The sequence below is a fragment of the Perissodus microlepis genome, chromosome 2 (genome assembly GCF_051167445.1).
Source record: "Perissodus microlepis isolate ML-2025 ecotype Zambia chromosome 2, ASM5116744v1, whole genome shotgun sequence".
Lineage (NCBI taxonomy): Eukaryota > Metazoa > Chordata > Actinopteri > Cichliformes > Cichlidae > Perissodus > Perissodus microlepis.
In genome coordinates, this window is record NC_140462.1 from 4,696,940 (window position 1) to 4,724,899 (window position 27,960).

General features: G+C 42.0%; 1 protein-coding gene across 5 annotated transcripts in view; it reads left to right on the forward strand.

Annotated features, from left to right (window-relative positions):
* Window positions 1-17,974: 17,974 nt before the first annotated feature.
* LOC146392086 (rho guanine nucleotide exchange factor 9) overlaps window positions 17,975-27,960 on the forward strand; it is a 50,973-nt gene continuing 40,987 nt past the window's right edge. For 3 of the 5 annotated variants that reach the window (XM_084941262.1, XM_084941271.1, XM_084941285.1), the window contains exons 1-5: window positions 17,977-18,264; window positions 19,608-21,289; window positions 23,295-23,633; window positions 24,446-24,572; window positions 24,660-24,769. In XM_084941262.1, the coding sequence (XP_084797388.1) occupies window positions 19,682-21,289; window positions 23,295-23,633; window positions 24,446-24,572; window positions 24,660-24,769 (2,184 nt within the window). In that variant the 5' untranslated portion in view covers window positions 17,977-18,264; window positions 19,608-19,681. Of the gene's footprint in view, window positions 18,265-19,607; window positions 21,290-23,294; window positions 23,634-24,445; window positions 24,573-24,659; window positions 24,770-27,960 lie in introns of all 5 variants that reach the window. The other 2 variants (XM_084941279.1, XM_084941292.1) reach the window with 2 other exon arrangements.

Consider the following 27,960-nt stretch of genomic DNA (forward strand, 5'->3'; position numbering starts at 1 on the left):
GCTCTCACACACACTACTGAAATGCTCTCACACACACTACTGAAACGCTCTCACGCACACTACTGAAACGCTCTCACACACACAACTGAAACGCTCTCACACACACTACTGAAATGCTCTCACACACACTACTGAAATTTTAGCTCTCACGCACACAACTGAAACGCTCTCACGCACACTACTGAAACGCTCTCACGCACACTACTGAAACGCTCTCACGCACACTACTGAAACGCTCTCACGCACACTACTGAAACGCTCTCACACACACTACTGAAATTTTAGCTCTCACACACACAACTGAAACGCTCTCACACACACTACTGAAATGCTCTCACAAACACTACTGAAATTTTAGCTCTCACACACACAACTGAAACGCTCTCACACACACTACTGAAACGCTCTCACACACACTACTGAAACGCTCTCACGCACACTACTGAAATTTTAGCTCTCACACACACTACTGAAACGCTCTCACACACACTACTGAAACGCCCTCACACACACTACTGAAACGCTCTCACACACACTACTGAAACGCTCTCACGCACACTACTGAAATTTTAGCTCTCACACACACAACTGAAACGCTCTCACACACACTACTGAAACGCTCTCACACACACAACTGAAACGCTCTCACACACACTACTGAAACGCTCTCACACACACTACTGAAATTTTAGCTCTCACGCACACAACTGAAACGCTCTCACACACACTACTGAAACGCTCTCACGCACACTACTGAAACGCTCTCACACACACTACTGAAACGCTCTCACACACACTACTGAAATTTTAGCTCTCACACACACAACTGAAACGCTCTCACACACACTACTGAAAAACCAAGGCATTTCAGTTAAACAGGAAGGCATTTCAGTTGAACAGGAAGGCGTTTCAGTTGAACAGGAAGGCATTTCAGTTAAACAGGAAGGCATTTCAGTTGAACAGGAAGTTAATTCTTGACAAGGAAACTGAAGTAAAAAGTGGTAGATTTCAAACAAACCACTACACAGATGTCTACTCAGCAACCTGCTAGTTAGGGGTGGGTTTTTATAATCGATTAAAATCGATTCTAGCTTGGATAACGTGAAATCGATTCATTAAAATCCTGAATCGATTTTTTTAATATAAATTTATTTTGCCCGAAATGCCAGAATCTCAGGTGAAACCTCACAAAATTTCAACAACCACCAAACAGCTAAGACAGTAAATGAGAGCAGGTACACGGATTCTGCACAAAGACGTAAACACACAGCGCGGACCCGCGGATCAGAATCAGTGAGATGTCGCCTTTCTCCCCCGACGGCACGGAAACGGTCGGGGCTGAAAGCCGACAGCTAGCTGATTCTGATCTGTCGAGGGTCCGGCTTTGTTTTCACGCCGTTTTTGCGCCGATTCTAAAGCTGTTAGTTTTATCTCTCTCCAAACAATATTGACCGAACCAGCAGCAAAAGAAGATCCAAACTGAGCTTCACATAAACATCGTCATGAATTCCCTCTGACGTTTACTGTTTTGCTTCCACCACAATAAAATCACACTTCATGTACAGCTCTCTCTCTCTCTTTCTCTCTTTCTCCGTACTTCAAGAACAGTTTCCCGTCTAAAAATCTGTTTTCTGCATTATTCGCTTGCTTGTTACACACAAGTCTACCGTTGTTTACAGCGCTGTCGGCCGATGTTTTTTTTTTTCATTTTACATACTTCCGAAAAGAAAACCTAATTTCTGCCGTTCAATACTGAACAAATTTAAACTTTTTAAAATTATGCAAAATGCAAAACGCTTAGCCGTGTCTCTAATAAAACCGCTGGAACGTCAGAGGTAACGTTCATATGTTGATTAATGGTTTTGTTTCGTTTTTGATGTACTGCAGAATATTTTTTATAAAATCCCAGGCCAGGAAAAATCACCTTCATGTTTTTCTGTGTTTTATCTTCAGCTACTTTTACACAAAGGCATCTGCTGTGACGCTTATACCTTTGATAAAGTCTTGCGTGTGTCAGCTTCCTTTTTTTAGATACAAAAATATGTAAATGTACTGATCTGAATTATAATATTTCTGACTGTCAAAATTTCCCAGAATCAAATCGAATTGAATTGAATCAAATCGAATTCAATCGAATCGTGGAACAAATCGATTCTGGACCTTAGTGAGACAGCTGCATTACTTAACAATATATTAGCCTCAGCATAAGTCAAAATTTAGAATAGCAGGAGACGGGCATTATCCTGGTTATTTTTTTGGCATATGTGCTTTTTGTCTTTTTTAGCAAAGAAAAAAATATCTTAAAATCATCAATAAAACCAGGGAGAGAAGGCTTAGCGTTCCTCCATTTAGCACAATGGATATGATATTTACTCAAAAGTATGATGATGTTAATAATTTCTGGGACACCCAATGCTAGATGATCCATATAAAAAAAATTATGATGTAATTCAAATACTGGCACATCATTAATATTTAGGGAAATCCAATTTTTTAAGTTGCACCAAATACATTGTGTGATAGGGCATAGGAAAAAAAAAGATGTTCTAGGGTTTCATTTTCATCAGTACAAAAAGAACACTGATCCACCTCAAAGCCAAATCTCTCTTTTTTTTAGAAATTCTGCCACAGGATTAATTTTGTTTAAAGTGTGTTTCTTTAACTTTAGGTAGAATAGGCTATTTCATAAATTTTTAGTATGCTTTATCCAGTGTATATGAAATAACTAAATTAGAACCATGCAATGTAACCATTCTGTTGTAACTATGAAATATTTTGTCTTTGAAGAAACTACTAACAAATTTCTTATTGCATTTTTATCAAACAGCTGACATTGCCCTAGCAATAAATTTGGGAGCACTGATGAGAAATTATTGTATATCATAAAAATTTTAATCAAATGAAGCAGAGGCAGTGGGACCAGTTCACAAAAATTTGTTATATTCACTTTGAGAACAGTTTAGACAATATTTTTCTGAAAAGTCTGTGTAACTTAGAATGACACCATTATCATCCAACAAATCTGTTATGAATATAATCTTTTTGTTCAAACCAGTCACTCTCGAAAATTGATTTTTGATTAAGTGTTATTACCCTATTATTCCATAAGGTTGAATTATGGGGAGAGGTTGTGGGTAAATCTCATTTTCCCAAAAATGCAAAGTCTGTTTTGGAAAGTTTGATATCTTTATGGGGATTTTATTTACCGCAAAATCACATTTCAAAATAAAGTCTAATCCTGTATACTATTTTATTAAACAAGGATCAGCCGTCCCCAACCCCCAGGTCCTGGACCAGTACCGGTCTGTGAGTCGTTTGGTACCGGGTCGCAAGAGTTGAGGCTTGAGTTTGAAATTTATGGTTTTCATGGTATTTATCGTTTTTTTATTTTTATATCGTTTACGTGGCGCAAAAAAGGTTGGGGACTGCTATACTAGCAGGTTGCTGAGTAGACATCCTTGTAGTGTTTTGAAATATACCACTTTTTCCATCAGTTTCCTTGTCAGGAAACAACTTCCTGTTCAGCGAAAATGCCTCTGGTTTCAGTGGAGTGTGTGAGAGCGTTTCAGTTGTGTGTGTGAGAGCTAAAATTTCAGTAGTGTGTGTGAGAGCATTTCAGTAGTGTGTGTGAGAGCGTTTCAGTTGTGTGTGTGAGAGCTAAAATTTCAGTAGTGTGTGTGAGAGCGTTTCAGTAGTGTGCGTGAGAGCGTTTCAGTTGTGTGTGTGAGAGCTAAAATTTCAGTAGTGTGTGTGAGAGCGTTTCAGTAGTGTGCGTGAGAGCGTTTCAGTTGTGTGCGTGAGAGCGTTTCAGTAGTGTGTGTGAGAGCTAAAATTTCAGTAGTGTGTGTGAGAGCGTTTCAGTTGTGTGTGTGGGAGCGTTTCAGTAGTGTGTGTGAGAGCGTTTCAGTTGTGTGTGTGAGAGCTAAAATTTCAGTAGTGTGTGTGAGAGCGTTTCAGTAGTGTGTGTGAGAGCGTTTCAGTTGTGTGTGTGAGAGCGTTTCAGTAGTGTGCGTGAGAGCGTTTCAGTTGTGTGTGTGAGAGCTAAAATTTCAGTAGTGTGTGTGAGAGCGTCTCAGTAGTGTGTGTGAGAGCGTTTCAGTTGTGTGTGTGAGAGCGTTTCAGTAGTGTGTGTGAGAGCGTTTCAGTTGTGTGTGTGAGAGCGTTTCAGTAGTGTGCGTGAGAGCGTTTCAGTTGTGTGTGTGAGAGCTAAAATTTCAGTAGTGTGTGTGAGAGCGTTTCAGTAGTGTGCGTGAGAGCGTTTCAGTAGTGTGCGTGAGAGCGTTTCAGTTGTGTGTGTGAGAGCGTTTCAGTTGTGTGTGTGAGAGCGTTTCAGTTGTGTGTGTGAGAGCTAAAATTTCAGTAGTGTGTGTGAGAGCGTTTCAGTAGTGTGTGTGAGAGCGTTTCAGTTGTGTGTGTGAGAGCGTTTCAGTTGTGTGTGTGAGAGCTAAAATTTCAGTAGTGTGTGTGAGAGCGTTTCAGTTGTGTGTGTGTGACAGCTAAAATTTCAGTAGTGTGTGTGAGAGCGTTTCAGTTGTGTGTGTGAGAGCGTTTCAGTTGTGTGTGTGAGAGCTAAAATTTCAGTAGTGTGTGTGAGAGCATTTCAGTAGTGTGCGTGAGAGCGTTTCAGTAGTGTGTGTGAGAGCTAAAATTTCAGTAGTGTGTGTGAGAGCGTTTCAGTTGTGTGTGTGAGAGCGTTTCAGTTGTGTGTGTGAGAGCTAAAATTTCAGTAGTGTGTGTGAGAGCGTTTCAGTTGTGTGTGTGAGAGCGTTTCAGTTGTGTGTGTGAGAGCTAAAATTTCAGTAGTGTGTGTGACAGCGTTTCAGTTGTGTGTGTGAGAGCGTTTCAGTAGTGTGTGTGAGAGCTAAAATTTCAGTAGTGTGTGTGAGAGCGTTTCAGTTGTGTGTGTGTGAGAGCTAAAATTTCAGTAGTGTGTGTGAGAGCGTTTCAGTTGTGTGTGTGAGAGCTAAAATTTCAGTAGTGTGTGTGAGAGCGTTTCAGTTGTGTGTGTGTGAGAGCTAAAATTTCAGTAGTGTGTGTGAGAGCGTTTCAGTTGTGTGTGTGTGAGAGCTAAAATTTCAGTAGTGTGTGTGAGAGCGTTTCAGTTGTGTGTGTGAGAGCGTTTCAGTTGTGTGTGTGAGAGCTAAAATTTCAGTAGTGTGTGTGAGAGCATTTCAGTAGTGTGTGTGAGAGCGTTTCAGTAGTGTGTGTGAGAGCTAAAATTTCAGTAGTGTGCGTGAGAGCGTTTCAGTTGTGTGTGTGAGAGCTAAAATTTCAGTAGTGTGTGTGAGAGCGTTTCAGTTGTGTGTGTGAGAGCTAAAATTTCAGTAGTGTGCGTGAGAGCGTTTCAGTTGTGTGTGTGAGAGCTAAAATTTCAGTAGTGTGTGTGAGAGCGTTTCAGTTGTGTGTGTGTGAGAGCTAAAATTTCAGTAGTGTGTGTGAGAGCGTTTCAGTTGTGTGTGTGAGAGCTAAAATTTCAGTAGTGTGTGTGAGAGCGTTTCAGTTGTGTGTGTGAGAGCGTTTCAGTTGTGTGTGTGAGAGCTAAAATTTCAGTAGTGTGTGTGAGAGCGTTTCAGTAGTGTGTGTGAGAGCTAAAATTTCAGTAGTGTGTGTGAGAGCGTTTCAGTTGTGTGTGTGTGAGAGCTAAAATTTCAGTAGTGTGTGTGAGAGCGTTTCAGTTGTGTGTGTGAGAGCTAAAATTTCAGTAGTGTGTGTGAGAGCGTTTCAGTTGTGTGTGTGTGAGAGCTAAAATTTCAGTAGTGTGTGTGAGAGCGTTTCAGTTGTGTGTGTGTGAGAGCTAAAATTTCAGTAGTGTGTGTGAGAGCGTTTCAGTTGTGTGTGTGAGAGCGTTTCAGTTGTGTGTGTGAGAGCTAAAATTTCAGTAGTGTGTGTGAGAGCATTTCAGTAGTGTGCGTGAGAGCGTTTCAGTAGTGTGTGTGAGAGCTAAAATTTCAGTAGTGTGCGTGAGAGCGTTTCAGTTGTGTGTGTGAGAGCTAAAATTTCAGTAGTGTGTGTGAGAGCGTTTCAGTTGTGTGTGTGTGAGAGCTAAAATTTCAGTAGTGTGTGTGAGAGCGTTTCAGTAGTGTGCGTGAGAGCGTTTCAGTAGTGTGCGTGAGAGCGTTTCAGTAGTGTGCGTGAGAGCGTTTCAGTTGTGTGTGTGTGAGAGCTAAAATTTCAGTAGTGTGTGTGAGAGCGTTTCAGTTGTGTGTGTGAGAGCTAAAATTTCAGTAGTGTGTGTGAGAGCGTTTCAGTAGTGTGCGTGAGAGCGTTTCAGTAGTGTGCGTGAGAGCGTTTCAGTTGTGTGTGTGAGAGCGTTTCAGTTGTGTGTGTGAGAGCTAAAATTTCAGTAGTGTGTGTGAGAGCATTTCAGTAGTGTGCGTGAGAGCGTTTCAGTAATAATGTCCCTTACGGCACCTCATAAAATACCGCCTGACAGAAGGCTTGCGGGAGACACTAAAGAATATGGTAATGTGTGTTCATACCACAACAATAACAATATAGAGGCTAAAAACCACTGGCTGAAAATTGGATGAATGCACTGTGGGTTGGGTTTTGATGGCATTTCATAAATTCCAACTTCAGTATCAAATCCACTCATCACATCCAAATTGAATCTCCGAGTTCATCCTTTTTAAATAACTATATAAATATAATAAAAGCTCTCAGGATGTTCCATTCCCCAACATAAGCAATATTTATAATATGCATTTGTCAGAAATATTGAAACAAACTTCAGCTACATTGTAGCATCCCCAGGGGTTGTTCTGGCAGGGGGCATTTTGCCTGCTGGTTTTATGTGCTGACTAAGAGTTCAGAAAGTATAGTGTATGGGATTTGTGATGTCGAAAGAGACAAACGCTCATGGCTTGTCCTGGGGTTTTTTAAATGGCATATCTCTTCCTATAAAGCCATTGATTTGTCAATGACTTGTATTGTGGCAGAGGTACGTGCACTACTTCTACTGCAGTTTCTCAGTAAAAGAAACCTTTATATGGCTTCATTCTTGGCACTGCAGTCACAATCAGGCAGGAGGCAGACTGCATCCAAACATATTGAAAGGATTCTTGTTATGTATGCTACACATTTTCCCGCATTCATGTATTTGGTCACGAGGGCTTTCTGCCGAGAGGGGTCTAGAGCACATTAAAAGTTGCTGTAGGGTGTGTTTTAATCAAAAGCATATTCCCCCCAGTCAAAATCGAACCATTTTGTTTTGTTGTCTAAATTAACCAGAATTAAAAGAAACTTCATATGTTCATAATAATAATAACTTTTTAATCACTTCTGAACTAGAATCCATATCTCCTGGGTGTAAATCCTGTGTTTAACCCAGTCATCCTGTGCAGCCTGCTGCCTCTGCGGCCCTTCTGCCTCTGGTACACTTTTTCTACTAGCTCACCTGACTTCCTGAAGGCTTTCTGGCAGGAAGCCTTGAAGACAAGTTTCTCCCACCAGTGGCATATCTCGGAAGAAAAGTTTGTCAGCACAAATGGTATTTTCCTTTCATTTTAAGTCTAATTCATGCTATTAATTCACATTACGCAGAACTGCTTTCCAAGTCAGACTTCATGATGCACCCCAGTAAGTAAAAATCCACAATTTCCTTTTGGCTCATATTTCTAAAAAGTAATTTTACACTATTTAATCAGAGATGTGTAAAATTGGTCTTTTCTTCGCTGGATTCCACTCACTGCTCTCAGGTAAAGACAAACTAATTAATCTGTAATCCATGACACGCTGTATTTTATTGAGATGAAGTCACACACAGTGATTCTTCTCCACTCTGCCAATATCCACACCTTGAGTAAAGTATAATCTACAGGGAAACCGTGCTACAACAAAGATGCAGATTCTGGAGAAGCCAGCAAATATACAGTCGGCTTCCTGCCCTCTTCAGTTAAATGTGCTTGGTAATTCATCTTGTTGAATGTTGCTCATCTTTTATGTATATAGCTTTGCTGCGTTGTGTATATTTTTGCTTTTTCTTCAGTGGCTCAGGGGATATCAGTGTTGCCTCTCAATAACAACACCCCTGTTCTGATTCACATGGTGATTTTTTGTTGTAGTTTTCTCTGAGTTCAGACTTCTATTTGATGGATTGCTGTGAAATCTGCTATAGATAAATTAGCAAAATTAGCATGCTAGCATGCTAAACTAAAGCTAGTTCCAGGCTCAATCAACAGTATCCTGCATCAATCATGCACTCGTAGTCACTTCAATCTATTTGCTTGAAGTTTGTCTCCATTAGTCATAATTAATCTGTGGCTCCCTCCCAACACCTCCAACCGTTCCCTGTGGTTAGTGGCTCCACAGGGTGCTAATGCATCTGCCACAGCCCCATGAACTCAGGCTCGGCCACCAAATGCTTACCTGCTCCAGGAGAGGGCCCAGTCTCTCATTTTCAGGCAAGGTTACCAAGCCTCAAACTTTTAGCTTTATTGGAAATTTCTGAAAAATGTCACACAGTGTTTGGTCCAAGCTTCTAAAAATGTGAGACTCCTCAGGGACAGTGTTTTGTGGACCAAACAAGACATGAAGCAGCTTCATTGTGGACTGCAATATAAAATCAATTTCATCACATATGAGACTGGCAGAAATTCTCTAAATAATCAGTCAATTAACAGGCGTTTCACCCATCAATTGAAAATAGTTATTCATTTTTCACTAGCTACTCAAGACGGCATACAGACAATCAATGAATCTTCTGTATTTCACTTAAGTATTTAAATTCTGAACACCTGGTTTTCATGAAACACTCGATTCTATCCAACTCACATCCAGCAAATTAAGTTTGTTTGCAGTGTTCAAACAAGGAAAATGAAGTGATGATTTAGGTGTTTCAGTTGCTATTTGTCAGCTAACACGAAACAAAAAAATAAGACCATTAATGCCACGTCAACAGACAGTGCAGATGGGAAATACATTAGATTGTGCTCATGTATATCCAATGGAAACATAAAAGGAACAACTGAGTCCCCTTCATAACAATAGACAGTTTACAATGGCCCAGGGGGGATGGTGACACAACAGGGGAGAGGAGACACAAGTGTCTTGATTAGTAATAGTAATTATCATCAGACCATTAGCAAAGATGAGAGAGCATTAAGTTAAATGGCCTGCTCCAAATTCTCTTTGTTTCAGCAACATAAATAGCTCGACGACAAATCAGATCTTCATCTTTTTCTCATTCTCTCTCTCCCACTCCCCACTTTCGCTCCCTTTGAGGAGAACAAAATGAGTCAAAATCTTGTTCGTTACAATCAAATCAGACAACATTAAATTGTTCGCCTATTAAATCAGCCCTTTATCAGACGAGATATTTTCAGTACATAATTCACAAAATGAAAACCAAGTTCACACAAACGCAGGTCTCTGCAGACCAGGGAATGGACTCCAGCTCTGCTGCCACACTTAGATGATAATTATAGTATATATTGTCACAGTGGATGCATCCTGACAAAACACAAACACACCATATGCAGATTGGCCAGTTTAACAGGCTGAGGATAAATCAACATTTAGTGTGCAGCAACGCTGGAGAGATATTTATCCTGGAGGACAAATGATGTGTGTGACAAAGCAGCCATATTGGGCGAAGTAAATAAGGCAGATTAACCGTTCTGTTGTTCTGGTGATGTTGTGTTCCCAGACATGTTCTAGTAGGACAGATGGAGGCAGTGAGACATACAACCCTCATTGTTATCACAGACTGGGCAAAGCTGCATTAGAATTAATTAAACAAAAATAAACTCAGCATGAGGAGGGCTTCATTACTTATCATGCAAGGACCTAAAATGAGAATTAAAAGATCAAAGTTATTACAGTTAAGATGCAGAGAGAGTAGAGTATTCACAAATAATAGTTTTTTTGCTACTGCTGTATATTTGACCTTATGTGTCAATACAAGATAGCCTGTACAGCTGTCGCCACCTTGGTATTTTGGAGCCAGAATAAGGGATGTATTTGGATGAGAGGGAGAACCCAGCCATGGAGGGGCCACAAGCCAGTCCTTCTAGTGCCCAAACCACCAGATAAATGGGCAGGGTTGTGTTCAAAAAGCGCATCCGGCATAAAACCTTTGCCAAATCAAACATGCGGATCATCAAGAATGAGATTTCCATACCAGATCGGTTAGGGCCTGGGTTAACAACGACTGCCTCCGGTGCTGTTGGCCAACAGTGTGGCAGTGGAGACTGTTGGCTGAAGACGAAGGAGGAGGACAGGGGGAAGGCAAGTCCAGAGGCAGCAAGAAAGAAGGAAAGGAAGAAGTGCTTTGACTAGTAAAGGGAGAGAGTTGCCTGATAAGACAGAGAGAAAGAAGGAAGATAGATATATTGCGTGCTCAGGAGACCTTGTGGAAGGGAAGCAAGACCAGGAGTACTGGGGGTGGATTCAAGCTGTTCTACCATGGTGTAGCTAGAAGGGGCAATCCTGAAGAAAAAGTATGTAACAGTAACAGTTTTGTGGAGTTTAAGTGAGAATCAGACAGGATCATGAGCTTGAAGTGTTGAGTGTTATCAGTGCGTATGCCCCCACGGGTTGGGAGAGTGGTGATTGGAGTGGACGTCAATGGATGTGTAGGTAAAGGGACCAGAGATGATGAGGTGTTGGGTAGGTGTGGAGTTAAGGAGAAAAATGCAGACGGGCAGGTGATGGTTGATTGTGGATGAGAATATCAAAAGGAGATATCACGTTGAGCGTTTTGGAGACCCTTAGAGAGGCAAGGTGGGGATGGTTCTGACATGGTGGCCAACGGATGCTGATGATAGAGCTGCCAGGAAGACCCCAGGGCAGACACATGCATGTGATGAAGGAGGACATGCATAGGGTTGGTGTGACAGAAGAGGATGCCAGAGATAGGGTGAGATGCTGAAAGAGCCGAAAGAAAAAGGAGATTTGGAGTTAAGCTAGCATGACACATTCACAGACTGCAAGGATGTATCACACAGCAAGAGATCTTCTAATTACCGCTAAATAATATATTATTGAAATACTAGAATTTGACTCATAAACGGTGGAGCAGGCTTATTAGACGGGGTGTTAATTAACCAAACGAGCCATATTACTTGCTTGATTATCGCCTTAAAAATTATGCATCATCACTAGCAACACAAACATGGTGAAGAGGTCCATTTCAGTTCATTCAGTGAGCCTAGATGAAAGCTAGAAGACTGCTACCTGTTTGTCAAAGCAGAGACGCCTGTAATGGCAACATTAAACATTCACAAGATTTAAACAGGTGTGTGTAAAACCATTCAACCCTATAGATTATATAAATCACCCCAGATTATTTAATGCAAATATTGTTATAAATTAAATTACTAATGACTAATTGGCTCTTTCCTCCTTTCTCCTCTTTTTTTAGAGCTCTACCACTGTTTGCTTTAATTCCACAATCCTACTGTGTCACAAAAAGGGTGCGAGTTGTTTTTGTCTCTCGCTCTTTTATTTCTGTCAGACAAGTCCGTCTCATATTGATGTCAATCCATTGGTAAGGTCTAGCCAGTCGAATGAAAGGTCAGAAGACAGACTCTGTATTCCTTTTCAGTAGCAACCAAAGCCACCCACATGTAATACTGTGCGCTGCATTATCAATCCTGATGAAAAGACACGAGGCAATCTTTCATCTCACCTGGGAAATGTCATCTCTTTCAGCGGGACCTTGCCTGTGCTGAAGTTTGTTTGTCATTTCTGTTTACTGATCGTCCGCTGAAAAGATATGTGTTTCCTTGAGGGATTATTCAAATTAACAGAGTTGAAAATGATCAAGTGGTATTTGCTTCTTCTTTTTTTAATTCATGCTACATACCTTTGATTGGCTTGGGCTGAGCACACTGTGAGAAAGACTGATTAAAACATAATGCCTTTTCTAAGTGAATATCATATATTTCCCATATGAAATAATGCACGCGAATACACGCGAGCTTTAGCAGCATTTACCTTCAAGCAAAGATCAGGCTGAGAGCCTGAGACACAGATCAGTGGAGGAGTCTCTGGGGAAAAGTAAGTCTCCCTCCTGCTCCCAATGATAATAACATCCATGGTTACAGAGTCGAGAATGCAAAGATATCACTTTCTTTCTTCTTTTAGGGTATCTTACACACACACACACACACACACACGCATGCACGTGTATATCGATATATATATATATATATATATATAAAAACATTGTTTTTATGGTAATAATGAATGTAATTGCAATCTCTGTGTATATTCACACACCAGAGGGACCTATCTAATCGAATCTATTTCCTTTGCAGATGATGGATTCACCTTCTGTCATGGTGGATGTTGTCACATTTCCATGCTGGTGGAAATATGGTTTTATTTCCCGGCTTATCTCGACTGCCTCTACCTCATCTGCTCCCTGTTCCCTCAGCATCTCACACCCGTCTCTGCCTCTCTCGCGCTCTCTTTCTCTGAATCTCACTAACATTACCACCAGCAGCAAAAAATGATGGTAATTGGCCATTTTGGACTTGGACAGCTGCTAACATGAAAGCAAAAGTGGCTTCAGCTTGGAGTGCTGGGCTCTATAACCTCTTCAACAGTTTTCCCCCTAATAACCAGGATATCTCTTTCCTCTCACATAACCTCAATAAGAATGCATGAAAAGATGAATGTGGAACCCAGGTAACACATACAGGACACACAAACACACATGTGAGAACCATCTCTACTGGTTTTGCTCCGTCTTGGCTGATTGGAACTGAGAGCTGAAACAGAGGTATGTCTCTCCATATACAGATTAAAAAGCCTCTTATCTTGCTTCTTAAAGCCTTTAAGCAAGGACGATGTGCTTCACTGAATTATAAACGAGAAAGTTCCACTTGACTTGTAGTTTTTAATTTAAACCAAGCCATTACCTAACTTGCATCAATTAGGCATCTTTGGATCCTATGGAACTGGCCAGGAAAAAAGTGGCAGATCATGTTACTGTTATTTTTCTCAACATTTTTGCAAACGTGCAAAGCAAATAAAATGATTTCACAGCGTTACATGGGGAAATCATGATATTGAATGGAGGGATTCCACTATTCCACTAAGAACATCCCGAGGCTCGGTACCTTGTAACAGAGATCCAATCGATGCCTGTGGCTTTAATCACATCTAAGTTTAATGCTAGCCACATCTCCGAGGTCTAATGCTTTACTTTCACACCAAATTACTTTTTAGCCCAGGGCACATATTCTGAAAAAAAATGTATCTGTGGTCACAGCTTGAACAGTACGGCCATGATCCATTGATTGACACACGGCTAAAGGCTGAATCCCACTGGAGAGGATTCCTCGTAAAGCACATACAGTAGCAGGAATCCTGCCTGTTTCTGTGGAATTACTGCACATGTAACGAGATATTTATTACAGAGTATGGTGCCCAAAGCCTTACGACAACTTTCTTTCATTTATAGCGAGCCTAGATTCAGGTGCAGACTAGTGCTGAACACAATCACAACCCCTTTATCAGGTTTGGTAGCAGTTTCTTATTGAACCTCCAACAATTGCCAATAATCTGATGAGAGAGTGAAATAAACCTTGGAACTGTGGTAGTTAATTAAAATCCTCATTGGAAATTTGGTTCATTTCATTTCATCATTTTAGATCCATTCCTCCAGTTTCACTTTATCATTCTGATTCCCCTGAAAACTGGATTTGCCTGTGTGGTATTACTCCTGAAATAGACAATATTCTCAAATGCATTGTATATCTGATTTTTAATAATAAAGGATTGTCTTGTAATCCAAAGCAACTCGCGAGATGAAGCGCCATGCTTTAAAAGAACCAGAGTGCCATCATGTGGAGGACATATTTAACTGCAGGGTGCTGTGTGGACTGCATTATATAAAACTGTTACACTATTAAAAGTATTTACAGGAGTGACAGCATATTTCAGTGACCTAAGTTATTGTTTTTTGAAACTTATTGTGTATTTTCTGTTTAGAGACTTGATTTAGTAGAAGAAGAAAAAAAACATCCCTCATGTCCCTGGTGTAAAAAGAGGACAGTTTCAGTTGGTTCCTCCAGATGTCTCTCTTTACCCAAGTGTATTTGCATATTTGTGAAATCACACAATCCCAAACAGTGAGGATCTAGGGGGGGACAGTTGTTCAGATGGCACTGAGTGTACAAGTACATGCAAAGTCCAGAAAATACAATGTCTGTCCATTTTCCATATATTGTAAATACTGGTATGTTGGCATTTGCACATTTATGCACTCTTCTCAGTGCCAAGAGCTGAACCATGTTCTGCTATTGTAATCTAAGGGTCTGCTGTGGTTATAGAAATAGCACACAGAGCTGGGTTGGCCCATAGACATAAAAACTGCAACTAAGTGAATAAAAATACAATTTTTAGTTTAAAGAAATGAGGCGGGTGTTAGAATTCCAGACAATACTTAGTAAGTGACTACCAGATAAGCAGCATTTGCTTTTGGATGAGTTTTGTGGGATTACAAAAGAATAATTTTGTTATGCTACTTATAGAGGCATCCTTTTACCACCTTCCTTTATACAGAGTATCTGATGATTGGAAGAGCACTTCCATGTATTTCCCTTTGCCGGGAGACAGTTCACAGAAAGCTGAGAGGACACAGGGAGAAGAAAGGGAGATAAATGATAGGCCTCATTATAGAGCTATTGTTTCGTATCTGTTAAAAACACAGTTGGTTAAACTTGATTTCAACAGCTAAACCAGCACAGCGGACACTGACCAGAAACAATGACGTGGTCAGAGGTCAACATTCATCACGGAGATAAAACAGACAACTCTAAAAGGACTTTTCCAGTGACGAATCAGTGCGAGGAATGCCGGTTTACTATCAATCATACTACTGATCGTGTAGGAGATCTCGCCTAAGATCTCAGACCTTGACTCAGCTCAGCTGTACTGACACATTGTGCTGAGAAGATGCAGAATGATCTTCAAAGTTTTTATCCTTTTGTTCTCCTCAGCCCTCCTCTGCTGACTATAATCCCACCCTTCTTTTCCAAAGTCCCCTGGGTTTTCCCAGTCAGAAACACTGCTCTCTGAAGAATCTGGAAGCACCCAGATGAGTGGAAATGGTGCCAGGGTGCTTTTCTGTCACTTTTACTGACCCAAAAACACAGCCAAATTCAGTTCACCCCGAGGGCCCGTATAGAAAGATACAAATAAACAACGCACTGATAAAGAACTGGGGTGAATATCTGCATCATCGAAGTTTAGATTTTTGACAGCCACAAAACACAGAGGACAAGCAGGAACCTACTGAGCTACATGCGAAACTAGGCCGGACAAATGCTGAATGCTAAAAATGTCGAAAATGCCAAAAAACAAGAACATTTAATGTTTTATGAAGAAAGTCCATCCAGAGTGCACTTATGACTTAAATTCCTAAAAAATCTGCTGTTTCCTCCCTTGCTCTAAAACAGGAAGTAGAACTGTGCTTGCCTTCCGCTCGTCTTGTTTATTGGAACCCGCCTTCCTGTTTTCAGATTCATCCTGATAATGGCTGAAAGTCCCCAGCTGAAAGCCTCTCTCTCTCTCTCTCTCTCTCTCACACACACACACACACACACACACACACTGTCAAATCCCCCTCATTCCTTTTTTTCTTCCCTCCCTGCGCCTCTTTCTCCCTCTTGCTGTCTCTCAGATCACTGCTAGATAAGTCATTTTGTGAGACCTTCCAATCACCAGCAACATTCAGACCTTTCAGCACATTCCAGCTGTCCGTATGCGTGTGCCGACTGAGGTGGTATTTATGTGTGTGTGTAAGTGTGCAAAAAAAAAAAAAAAGGACCATGATTGATTAACCCAAAGTGATTGGAAGGTTCAAAGAGTCAAATGTCAAAGCGTTAGCTTGTAGGATGAGCTCAGATGTGTGTGTGTGTGTGAGTGAGATTTGGGGATTGTGCCATGTGCACCCAAGCCAAGGAAATATGCAGGTCAGTGCAGAGGGAATGTCAGGAATGTCAGTGTAATTCAAACTCTTGTCTGCCACCGGAGGCGAGTGCTACCTGGAAATACTTTTTACACCAAAAGTGGGCAAATATGGGTGTGTGTGTGTGTGTGTGACTTTACATCAGAGCATGGTCATGCATAAGGAGTCTTATACACGGTCGTGACAGCCCACTGGCTTCTCCTGCCAGCAATCGGCGCCATCTAGGGACATGTGCTAAAGTTCCACAGTGTTTTCCAAACACCTGCACCGAAAAACAAGATTTCTCCGACTTCCCAGCTGTTCTCACATGACCTACACCTCCCGAATCCAGTTCCCAGGCTTTTAGTAAGCCTTTCATTTGATATCACAACATATCGGCCAACCCCTCCCTCCCTCCTTCCCTTCCCTGTCTGTCTGGCTTTTTCACGGCAGCCTGTTTTCACTCAGCGGCTTTGACAAAGACTGGCGAAATAATTACAGCTGGGCCTAAACTGGGTTTGTCTCCAGTAATCTCCACCAAAAACCAATGAGTGCGGACCGTGTCATAGGAAGAGGAGGAAGAGGCTGATTGTTCTGAAAACGAGAAGCCAGTGACATCATTTCAAAGAGCTCTGTTCCGAGTGTTCAACACTCGGGGTAAATGGGCAACAAAATAAACTCGCTGTAATGCACGCGGCTCGCCAGACACCAACAGAACTTATCATTTCAGGCAGAAGCCCATCTCCATTCATCGCCCATTTCCCCGCTTTCTTTTCCCTCATACAAGATGCTGCTTTAATGAGTTTATTTTCCAAAGATCAGAGGCTGCTTTTTCTGTCTGTACAAACCAGATCTGAGCTGAAACATTTGTCCCGTTTCAGCCAGGATGTCTTTTGTGATGGCCCGGGGACAGCAGGAAGACTGCTTGGGGTTCTGAGGAAGTGTGAGTAAGGGGAGGGAGGAAAGGAGTGAGGGACTGGAGGCAAAGGAGAGGAACAAAGACATAAGTTAACTTTATGAGAAAAGATGAACAGAACACATAAGAAATGACAGAAGGCATTAATTTAAATCAGTCAAATGTAGCTTTCTATATGTATAGTATAAAAAAAGGGGGGGGGGCAAGCCATTAGCTCGGCAAATGAAGACGTGACCTAAGATGCTCCATCATACGAGGGGGTCATATGAAGATGAGGTGGCTTTAATTCGCAGTGACAGCTGCTTATGAGTTATCTGGGGAAGTGTAGCATGTAAATCACCGTCTTGCTGCTACTACAACCGCTACACCCTGGAGCACTCCAGGGACAGCAGAGGAGAGGAGTACGGCTCCATGGGCAAGCAAGGGAAGCATGGACACGCAGAGATATTTACATACAGTCAGACAGACTTCCTGGCATTGTCAGCCCGAGAGCGTTGATGTCAGATCCACTCCTTCCTGTGCAGAAGGGAGAACGCTATGCGATGACAATGGGCCCAAAAACAGGACAAAGAGGAAATGTTTAAATTTAGGCCCCCTTCTTCCACCATCTCCTCTTTCACGGCTATGGAGCTCTGGAGCTGTTTAGTTTTGTGAATTCCTTCAGCCCCCCCACCACCACCTCCCTGCCTCTCCAGAGCTCCCTCTCCCCATTGTGTCATTTCAATAGAAGGATTTTCACATTCAGAGCAAATCCCAAAGGAGGATCAGCTAGTGAGACCAGAGTTCAGTCAATCACTTGTTTTCACTGATGTTCCTTTAGAAATTATAAGTGCTTTCTCATAAATCCACCCAACAAATAGAAGAGAAAAAACAAAAACATACATAAATATGTGCTTAAAAAGCCAGTGGAAAACAGATGAGGGGTTTTTAATGAGCTGAAGACTTAAAATGGGATTAACAATGTGATAAATATTATTTAGAAAATGAAATGTTTCCAGCATAATTTAGCTCTAAACGCGTTGTTATGAGCTTGTTTAACTCAAATAATTACAGCTGCTCTGCTGGTGTGCAGGCATGTGTGTCTAGGTGTGTGTGTGTGTGTAGGGGGTGTGTGTGTGTGTTTCTCTGTCTGCGTGAGAGCTTTATCACAAATCAGAGTGTCGGCGTCTGTAGAAGCTTACAGGGCAAGAGTTCACCGGTTTGTCCAACTCGTTCTCGGAGTCTTGAGGATAGCGGACGGACTTCACAGGCAACAAAAAAGCCCCAAAACACACGTGATCGGCAAAGGAGTCGCTGCAGTCCACGACTTAACTCATGGATAGAAGTTAAGCCCGCAGAGGACGGCGGATAAGTCTGGCTGACGTTAATAGCGACTGCTGTTATTGACTTTGACGACAGCAGCGACGATGCCTATTTGACACGGAGGGGGGAAGCTTTCTGCTTTCAGGTAAGTTGTGAGCTCCAACGGCTAACTTCTCTTCAGGAAGACTCGGGAACTGTAAGGGAGAAGAAGACAGTTCGTTTTTCGCGGGTGTTACTTGACAAGCAAGTTTATGAAGTTCGTGAATTTCACAGCGAAGCCCACATCGGCTGACTTTTGCGCTATCTCGACTCCTTGTTTTCACCTTTTAAAACACTTTTAAGGTGGTTAAAAACTTAAAAGCCCGTTTTACACTTCAGCCTAGCGTTAGGCAAACGTTAATTTTATTGACGCCATTTTTTTAAATGACTTAAACGCCCAGTGCGGCAGCCGTCTGTCGTTCACTGACAGCGGGGTAGAGCGAGCTGCTGGTGCCCTTAAAACTTTTGTGACACGATAAATACTGAAAGCCAAAACTTAGTGAAACTTAGTGTATATCTCATTACAGTATAACTACCAAGCAGGGTGTATAACACTGAGCAAAACTCATAATGCTGCTATCAGAGAATAACAGTCTTTTAAAGCCATTTAAAAAAAGTACATGAACTTTTCTGTTTAAATGCTAAAATAAATACTAGCTAATGTGTGTAATTAGACAGCGCTTGTAAAACTGTCATTTCTTCTTTTTCTAATTATTTTTTTTTTTACTTTTTGCGCAGCTACTGTTTATTTAAATAGCCCTCTGAAAGGCTTATCAGTGAATTGAATTGTAAAATTGTGCTGAGAGGCCAGCTTAATTGAAACGCATCTTTCGTTGTGATCTGAGGGAACAACAAAGATTTGTGCTGGGGGGCCTCCAATTACACAAAATGCTTCCATACATTTAAAGGGATTACAGTAGGAGGGGGTGCTATTAGCATGTGGTGGGTTCGCTGTGTCACCAAGCATCTTCTTCCTCAGAGGGAGCTTATCTGAGCTCTGATGATGTCACAGCTGGAGCAGGCCTGAAATAACCACACATCTCTGTAGTGGGTGTTTCCATGACAACACATCCTCCCGGTTTAAATGGTGGATGGCAACTGTGTCTGAAATAATTACTTTGAATAATATGAGCAAAATACTGGGAAAGTGGGGCGCTGGGTGTTGACTTGTTGCACAGACGTCTGCCTCTCGCAATCACAGAATGAGACTTTGAATACTGTCATGGCGTTTCAGTATTTAAGCTCATTGTATTGGTTATTCTTGAATGTTTGACCTGCGAATAAAATTCAGTTTATTTAATATCCTCCGCTGATATTTCCCACATTTGTGGTGCCCATCTACAGGCAGGCATTCTGAGAGAGTTACATTGGAGTAAGGGTGATATAAAATGACAAAGCAGTCAGTTTAATGTCAAACTCCTGAATAAAAATGTGGTTTTGTTCCTCTAGGTGATTGAGAAAGGGAAGGGCCTGAAACATGATGTCCATTGGAACTGATAGCTGACACCGTAGAATGAGAGAGGATGGAGCAGACAGGCAACCCTGCCCTTGAGAGCAACAACCCTAATGGGTTTGTCAACCGAGTGTTTAATGTTTCTCTGGATGTGGAGAATGAGACCAGCAGTGTTTATATTCAGGAGACTGGAACAGGGCCTGCAGAGGGGCAGGGAGAGACCCAGGCCGCCTCTTCTCAGACCCCTGTCAAGGACAGACAGGAGGTCAACAGGAGGCCTCGTGCCACAGGGGGCATCTGGAGGATCCTGAACCGAAAGCGAGCTGTCTCAGAGCTGGAGAGGAGACCCCACTCCATGATTTTGCCAGGGGAGGCTTCCATCCCGAAACTCTCATTCGCTGACAAAGTTCGATCCTTCAAGAAGCTTAAATCCCCAGCTGTATTCAGAGGGAAGGCAGGGAAATTGTCCACTGCAAAGTTTACCAGCTCTTTGGTGGATGAGGAGTCTTTCTGCCGCGATATTGGCACACCTCAGCAGCCCAGTGGTGGCACGCTTAGACAGCGTGGCCAGAGGCATTCGTATGCTGGCTATACAGCACAGTTTGACTGTTTGTTTGAAGACATTGACCTCTCAACTTCTATGGATGGCCATCAATCCGCTGTAACGGGCGAGGCTGTGACTCAGAATGGCTGCAAACCATCTGAAAAAGTTTCCTATACTAAAAGAAGCCACAACAATTCAGCCAACTGCAACAAAACTGCTGCAGCTTGTGAAGAACTAAGCACTAGAGATAGCCCGAGGACCCACCGGAGTGGAGGAAGGAGGCACAAAGATGTGTGGAGTTACCTGAGGAGGATTTCCCTTTTGGGGAAGACCAATCCTGTGTATTCAGAGAGGAGCTTTGACTCTGAGCTTCCCTCGCTGGACAAAACAATAGACTCAGACTATGGCTCTGTGGACTTTGAGAGTGTCAGAGACTTTCAGCCACCTCCCCCAAAACAGTCGGACACCAAGGGGCACTTTGGTGGTCTCTTCAAATTTTTCAACAACTTTGCAGAGACAGCTAGACGATGGCGAACAACATCACGCTCCTTCTCTCCTCCGGAGGGGGAGAAGACTCCGATGAGCTCCCCACGGGCCCCACAGCGCGCAGTGGACAATGTTCACAGTGTGTCTCTGACACTTCACAATGAAGGACTTCCAACATCCCAGCCTACCCCTTCATCACCAGTGACTAGTAAATTCTTACACTCCAATAGCTTTGATGGTGACACTCCAGCACCTGTGACAGGTGGACGATCACCTACAGTGGTCCTTAAAGCCTTTAGGCCCTGCTCAGGACCTCAGGCTGTCAATGGCCTTCAGAGTTTTGAAGTTACAGACAAACCTGCTGACAGAGAGACAAACCTCCGGTCCAAGGCCATAGTAGAAAATCATGTCCCTCATTTAGGCTTAAACACGGAGGCTGAAAGTGAAGCAGAAGTTGAAAGGGACCAATCAGAATCTCTCTGTCAAGAGGAAAATGTAGCGGGACAGACAGGAAATGAGCAGGATTCCCAAGATGCTCCGCTTGACTCCCACCAGATTCAGGAAGTGAATGTCCAATCACAACAAGGTGATAAAGAGAGCACAACCAATAGCGTACCAGCATCAGATTCCACAGAGGAAATATTTAAGGTAGGTAACTTTAAATAGCTAATGAGCCACCGAATTCAAATGAATGCATTCAGTAAACAAGTGTGTACTTTGTGTTGTTAAACCACCTTTGTTTTTCTGTTATTTTTTAGAGAAAGGCATTTTCATGTGTAAAGGGTCACGTTATTATGCCATAACTACATTCCATTGCAGGCTTTTATTCACAATATTAACACTGCCAGAAGCATGCGTCATGTCATTACTTCATAAATGCTGAAAATATCATTTATGTAACTGCTTTAATCATGGTCATTCTTTTGCTTCTGAAAAAAAACAAACGTAGAAGCTAAAAGGGACCAGGGGTGATTTGGTTGCATGCAGGTAGCATACGTGTCAGAAAAAAACAAAAACCATTCAAAGAGCTAGACTATGACATGATTTGGGCACCTGCTTTGCAGTTATCCTTTTGCCCCATCTGTTGGAGAAAAGAGGAAATAGTAACTGTAAAGGTGCACAACATCATAGTGGAGGAATTTGGCCTTTTCTTGCTTAGTCGGCCTTTTGTAGCCTGCAACGAAACCCCACGTTTCCCACAGAGCCAGGCGTGTGTGTGTGTGGGACTGCGGCAGCCCAGAGTTCTGTGACATCCGCGCATCATGACAGCACCCTTCCCTTCTCACTCCAGTGGCAGAATTAGTCATCTCCCTTCTAGTCACAGCAACGAGTCAGGACATGTTGGCCCCAGCTCCTAATGACAAAATCAGATATGACATCTCAGTACTCAGCACACTTTCATAGGGGCTTATTATGCAAAGGCAAGGGCTTTGGGAGCATGTGTTTTGGGAAGGGTGCTAATGTTTGGTCCCACTGTAAATTAGCAGGGTTCTACGCTGATGACACTCTTAAATGGAAAAGATAATAGGGGCAGAAGGAGGAATTAGCAGATAAAAATAATTCATGTTTAACAGTATTACAAGATGTAACTTAACTTGAAGCCTACTGAAGAATTTCAAGATGGAAAATGTTTTGAGCCTTAAGAAGGGCAGAATTTCACTTATTTAACCCAAATCCTTTTAAAGGGCTTAGTAAACCTGCGCTTAGAGTGTTGAGAGTTCTGCTTTTTGAAGTTAGTGAAAAACTAAACAAGTAAGCCTTAAAAGAGCTAGCTGAAATCTGTAGGGTGATAAATGTCAGCCTAATTAAGGTTCACAAGCCAAGTAGCTGTGGCATGAGAATGGAATAAAACACAACTTCATTTTTTGGCAGAACTGTTTGTGCCAAATGTGTACACAGATCAGCAGTAGAAGAAAAACTGCAAACACTGATTATGTATTCACACACTGACTTAACTGCAACCCACTGGCTTTGGGGGAACTTGTTTCCCTACGAATACAAGTACCATAATACTTAAAGCCTTGCTTCAAGTATTGTGGTACCTCATTAAGTGAAATTGATCTATTTAATTCAGCCATGCGCTCATGATTTTGAACGTGAGAGGCTGGTAGTTACAAAGTTTTTGCTGCTATCAGGTTTGTATCACCTGCTGTCAAGGTGATACAAACCTGACAGCAGCACAAATGTGTTTTGGCCTGTCATCAAGATAAGTTATTGAATTAACACAAGTTTGGCAAGAGCATTGCACATGGACAGGAAAAAATGTGAAGCTGTGTACACCGAGCTTTGCTAAAAAGAGCATTACAGCTCAAAGTTGTGCCAAAATAATTTGTCACATTTACACTGCAAAGCCCTGTTTAGGGGACGTGATGGCGTGTGACAAGAAAATCCTTCTCAGTAATCACAAATTATTTAAAAATGAAATCCACATGTCTGTTGTGCTGATGTTTCCCTTGATTTTCCAACAGTCTTGGCATTCAGTTACCTACTGATCCACTGCAATTAAGCTATCGGGTAGAAGCTTTAAAAATAAAAAAAATTTGAGGTATATTTTGGTGAACCTGCAGAGACATCTTTCTCAATTCCCTACACAAGAAATGCATTGTTGCACCTTTATCTGGGCCAAACTGCTGAGTATCTGTGCCAATCGCAGCTGTGTGAGCAGATTGCCAGCCAGACAGGCTGCAGTGTAAGACAGCCTGGCCCGGCCTTGCCCCACTCGAGCACAGAGAAGACCTCTGTACCTCAGAAGCGCTTGCGCCCTCGTCCTCGCCCGGCATCAGCTGTCCTGGACCTTTGGAGACCCAACCCGGACCGAGATCTCGACAGCCATTACAGTGAGGTCGGCTCACTTTCCCGAAGGAGACGCAGGCCTGCTACCACAGTGCAACACTCTCTGGGGCAGAGAGGGATGGCTTCCCGCGCCAGGCCTTGCTCTGTCATAGAAACCAGTGTTACTAGGGAGACGCAGTCCACGGAACTGCATCACAGAGTAAGATGTTAACACAGGCATTCATGCAAAAACTCACTAAAAGCAAACATATAAATATGAACATAGACACGACAAGTAGTCCCATAAATATACCAACACATGCATCTATATAAAGTCTATGTAGGTGTGTCTATTACACATAAATATATCTCATTTTTACACTGAAAAAGGGAAAATAGGTAGGCCAAGTCTCACTAGTAGTCTCCACCAACTCATTGACAAATATAGCACAAGCCCATAATGAATCAAAGACACACCACAGACTATGAAGGGCATCCCAGTACTAACCCAGTATTTATATACCACTCACTGTTTAGCTGCAACAATGCTCAGCCTCTGCCTGCACTTTTGGATGCAGCTTTTATCCCTAGCTCTCATACTCCCTTTCTGCCTTTCTCTCTCTCTTTCTTTCTTTTTACTTTCTTCTGTCCTCCCTTGTGGTTCCCCTTTCTCTCTCCTTCACTCTCATTCTTTTTCTGTGGCCAATTTTCTGCCTCATCGCTTCCATAAGCTCTACCTCTCATTGCCCTAACTCAGAGTCAGTTCATTTTAACCTGAGAGACTGCCTGGTTGGCATGATGTATAGTCTCTCATGGTTTGCTGCAGGGCATGCACACTGACCAATGCACCAGAATAGACTTGCTGGATGTGAAATACTTTAATTCTCTGCACAAAAAAAGAAAAAAAAGGGGGACAAGGCAGTAATGTGAAGGGCAGGAGAGAGTGTGCATTCAGCCTTGTGTGTGTGTGCGTGCATCTGAGTAACCGTGTATGGAATATTTGAGGTGTCCTGACTAGTCAGTGTTCTCCAGGCCTTGTCTCGCCCCCCGGGTGTGTCACCGTTAGAGCCCCCACACAGGGCGTCTCTCCAGCGGTGTCGCTCCCTGCCTCTCCCCCCCAGCACTCTCACTGCATTGGCCCTGCTCCTGCCACAGTCAGGTATTGTTCCATATTTTTATTCGTTTAAATATGCAGATTGTTAATTGATGTATGCTCAGTTCTGCGTGTCTTCTTGTCTCTATCCAGGAGACATGGGTCAGTCCTCATCTTCAGTGCGCCTGCGGTCTGGAGGTTCTGGTAGCTGCAGGAGGAGGAGGCTGTTAAGACCTGGGTCAGAACCGCTACAGGTCAACATAGTGAGTATGATATACACACACTTGCAAATAATGGCATTGCGTATTTCTATTTCTTTTATTTTCTTTTAGACTTTTCAGGCCTTTGGACAGATTTATTTTAAAAAAACCCACTGCACACAGTGGACGGTATGATGACTGATAGCTTCTCTCTGATACCGTTAATATTGGAGTTTACAAGGCGTTGCTCAGTGTTTCATCAGATAATGAAGGGACTGATCCGTGAAGATGGTGGCCACGTGGATTAATGTCACGCAGTACTCTTTGGCCATTACTCATCCTGAGTTGCACACCCAACATTTCAGATGTGTTGTTTAATGTGTCGAGTGCAATTCACTCAGACCAAATTGTTAATTTTCACAGCAGATAGAGAAATAGCAGTAAATTCTAAATAATACTCTTTGCATGCTGGATTCTCTAAAAACTGTCTAGAGTGTCAGTTGTGTAAAATTGGCTGTAGAGTATGCTGGAATAACGCTGCTCGGGAGGTGAAACCAGGCATTTCGGAATCGATGCTTTGAAGTGGAAGTGGCCTCTAGAGGATTCTAGTGAAAGGAGATACAGAGTCTTCTGATACATCCTGACAGGGTAGTGGCACACATTTCTAGTGCTGGGTCCAGCAGCTCTACTTACAGAACTATAATGCACAAGACAAACACTGTTTTTTGTTTTGAAAAATATTAAGACTAAAAATAAAACCATCCAGAAAACAAAGAAAAGGAAAACAACAGAAATAGAGGTCAAGTGTCAGGAAACCACTCCTCTTTTTGATACATGTGACCCAATATAGCAAACAGTGCCCAAAAAGGGTCTGCAAACCTTTTCATACATTGTCTGGTTGTCTTCTTTATGTTATTCTTTCTACCCCCCAAAATTGCCATGATTTGTCTAACTTTGAGCAACATTTGAGGGGTTTTTTTCTACCACTAAAATTATGCTTTTAGCTTTTTGACACAAAAAGGGAAAAAATTAGGTTCACTGATGTTTGTTCCTTTTTTAATATAACTGTGCTTTTGTGGGTACAATCCAAGTAGAAATCACTTTGGGTCTAATGAAATTTTTAATAATTTGCTCACATTATTTTTCCAGAATGTTTTAATCTCTCTGCACTCCCAAACTCACTGTTCCTTTCACCTCTGTGCATCATTCATTTATTGTAATAATTAAAGTGCTTTAATCTGAAGCGCATCTGAGTAGCTAATTTCCAATCCTCTGCTGAGATTTCAGGTTCCAAGTCTTTGTTCCATGTGTGTTCAGTTTTTCTAGGTCTCTAAAGAACTCGATATAAACTCGTAAAATATGTTTTTCCCCAGAAACAGTCTTTTGTCATCATTATTTCGACAAGTGTAGTGAGTGAATTATGTTTATGTGTTTTTTAAAAAGCTCAAAATAAAAAAAGGCTTCTTTTCAGATCAGATGTATCCTTCAGGTCTTTAACATCACAGTTTGGATGAGACAGCTCTTAAGCCTTTTCATTGCTTTAGAGGGCCAAAATTTAAATGTAGAATCTGCATTTCCTGCGGTGTAAAACCGGTTAGACCACACTGTGACAGAGTCTCTTTGTTTTAAAGATTTTTCTTACATTATATCAGAATGGAGCTACATGTTTAAAAGTCAGCTTACCAGCCTGCTTTGGGGTACATATGGAAACTTCAAAGAATATTATTTATTTGTAGTATCAGAAAAGTATTTTTTTTTTTACTCAGAAATCAAATAATTCAATGCTTTTAGTTGCAAAGGTATATTGCTACAAGTTGCATTTTCCACATCAGTCTCAAATTTCCAGTTATTTACAAACAGTCAATGAGGACTGACTACAATATATGAATTACATTAAGGAGTCTCTTCTCATAGCAGTAATGCTGTCTGCTCAGCTGCTGAATTATGATCCCCGGGCTTTCGGTCCTGGCATGTCTTCCCATTGAAATTTTGTAAGCTGTGCCTTTGAAGAAGTGACACTACTGCATTTATAGGCTTTGATTATAACTTTTTTCTCCTGCTGATCTAAATAGTGTTTGTGAAACACTGCGCACTGTTGCCATGACACTCACTGGCTCCAGTTCATCTTCTTGCTTCTATCTTTAGGCAGCCTTTTTAAGCGTGAGCTAAATAGAGAAAGTGTGTGGGTGAGAGAGAGAGAGGCAGAGAAAAAGGGGTGGGAGAGAAAAGAAGAGAGATGCTCCCTTTGTCGTGGTCCTCCCCTGGGGTAGGAAACATGGACACATAACACTGGCAGTGTCTTATGTGTGCGGTTGAGTGGTGAGAAAAGTTTATTTGGAGCAGGCTCAAACGCTGGAATCCAAATAAAATCAGTAAAGATAGCTTACTGATAGTTACTGTTTAACAAAATTTCATATGACTCCTTAAAAAGCAAAGGGGTGCATGGTGACTTAACCTGATAGTATATAGATGATTGATGGATGGATCTCTCCGGGTCTTCATTGTTAAAAAGCTCTTGTGTGTGATACAGCGTAGTGTATATTATAGTCTTCCTGTTAGGATGACTGGTAGAGGCCGGAGGCCGCAGGCACAGAGAAAGCATTCTCACTGCAGTGGATTAACTGCTAATGCTGACGCCTCTCTTCTCCCTTTCATTTAAATGGATTTCTCCCCCAGTCAACCTCCTCTCCTCGTCTCTCCTCTCTTCTCTTCTCCTCTCCTTTCCTCTCCTCTGACAAACTCTGGCAATAGGCATCTTTAATTCCTATGCAGATGAGAGGACAGTTTCCTGTGTGTTACTAATGCTGTGCCTGAAGCTCTGCTGTCAGCTTGTCAGTGAAGGGGACTGTCTTATTAACAGTTTCATGCAGATTAAGAGTTTCAACAGAAATCTTCTATGATTAAGTTTGGGCGAACCTAGGTCTGTCTGGACATAATCATATTATGCAATGCTATCTATTTATTATGAACGCATGACTCAGCAGGCAGTGGTTAGCTGGGCAAGAAATGGAGCAATGATGAAAAAGGACAACGTCCTTATGCACACACTTAAACACACGCGGGGAGTACCAGTGCTCAAAATTTCTGTTCGCTAATTTAATCGGACACACTCGCAGATTTCGTTTGTATTTGCATCCTGGGTCTTTGGCCCCCATGTGATACACCCTCTTTGCAACCCTCTGATGCACACACACACTTCACATGCTCTTCTGATGTATTCAGTATTCATCTGTCAGGATGTATGAGTCATTGCA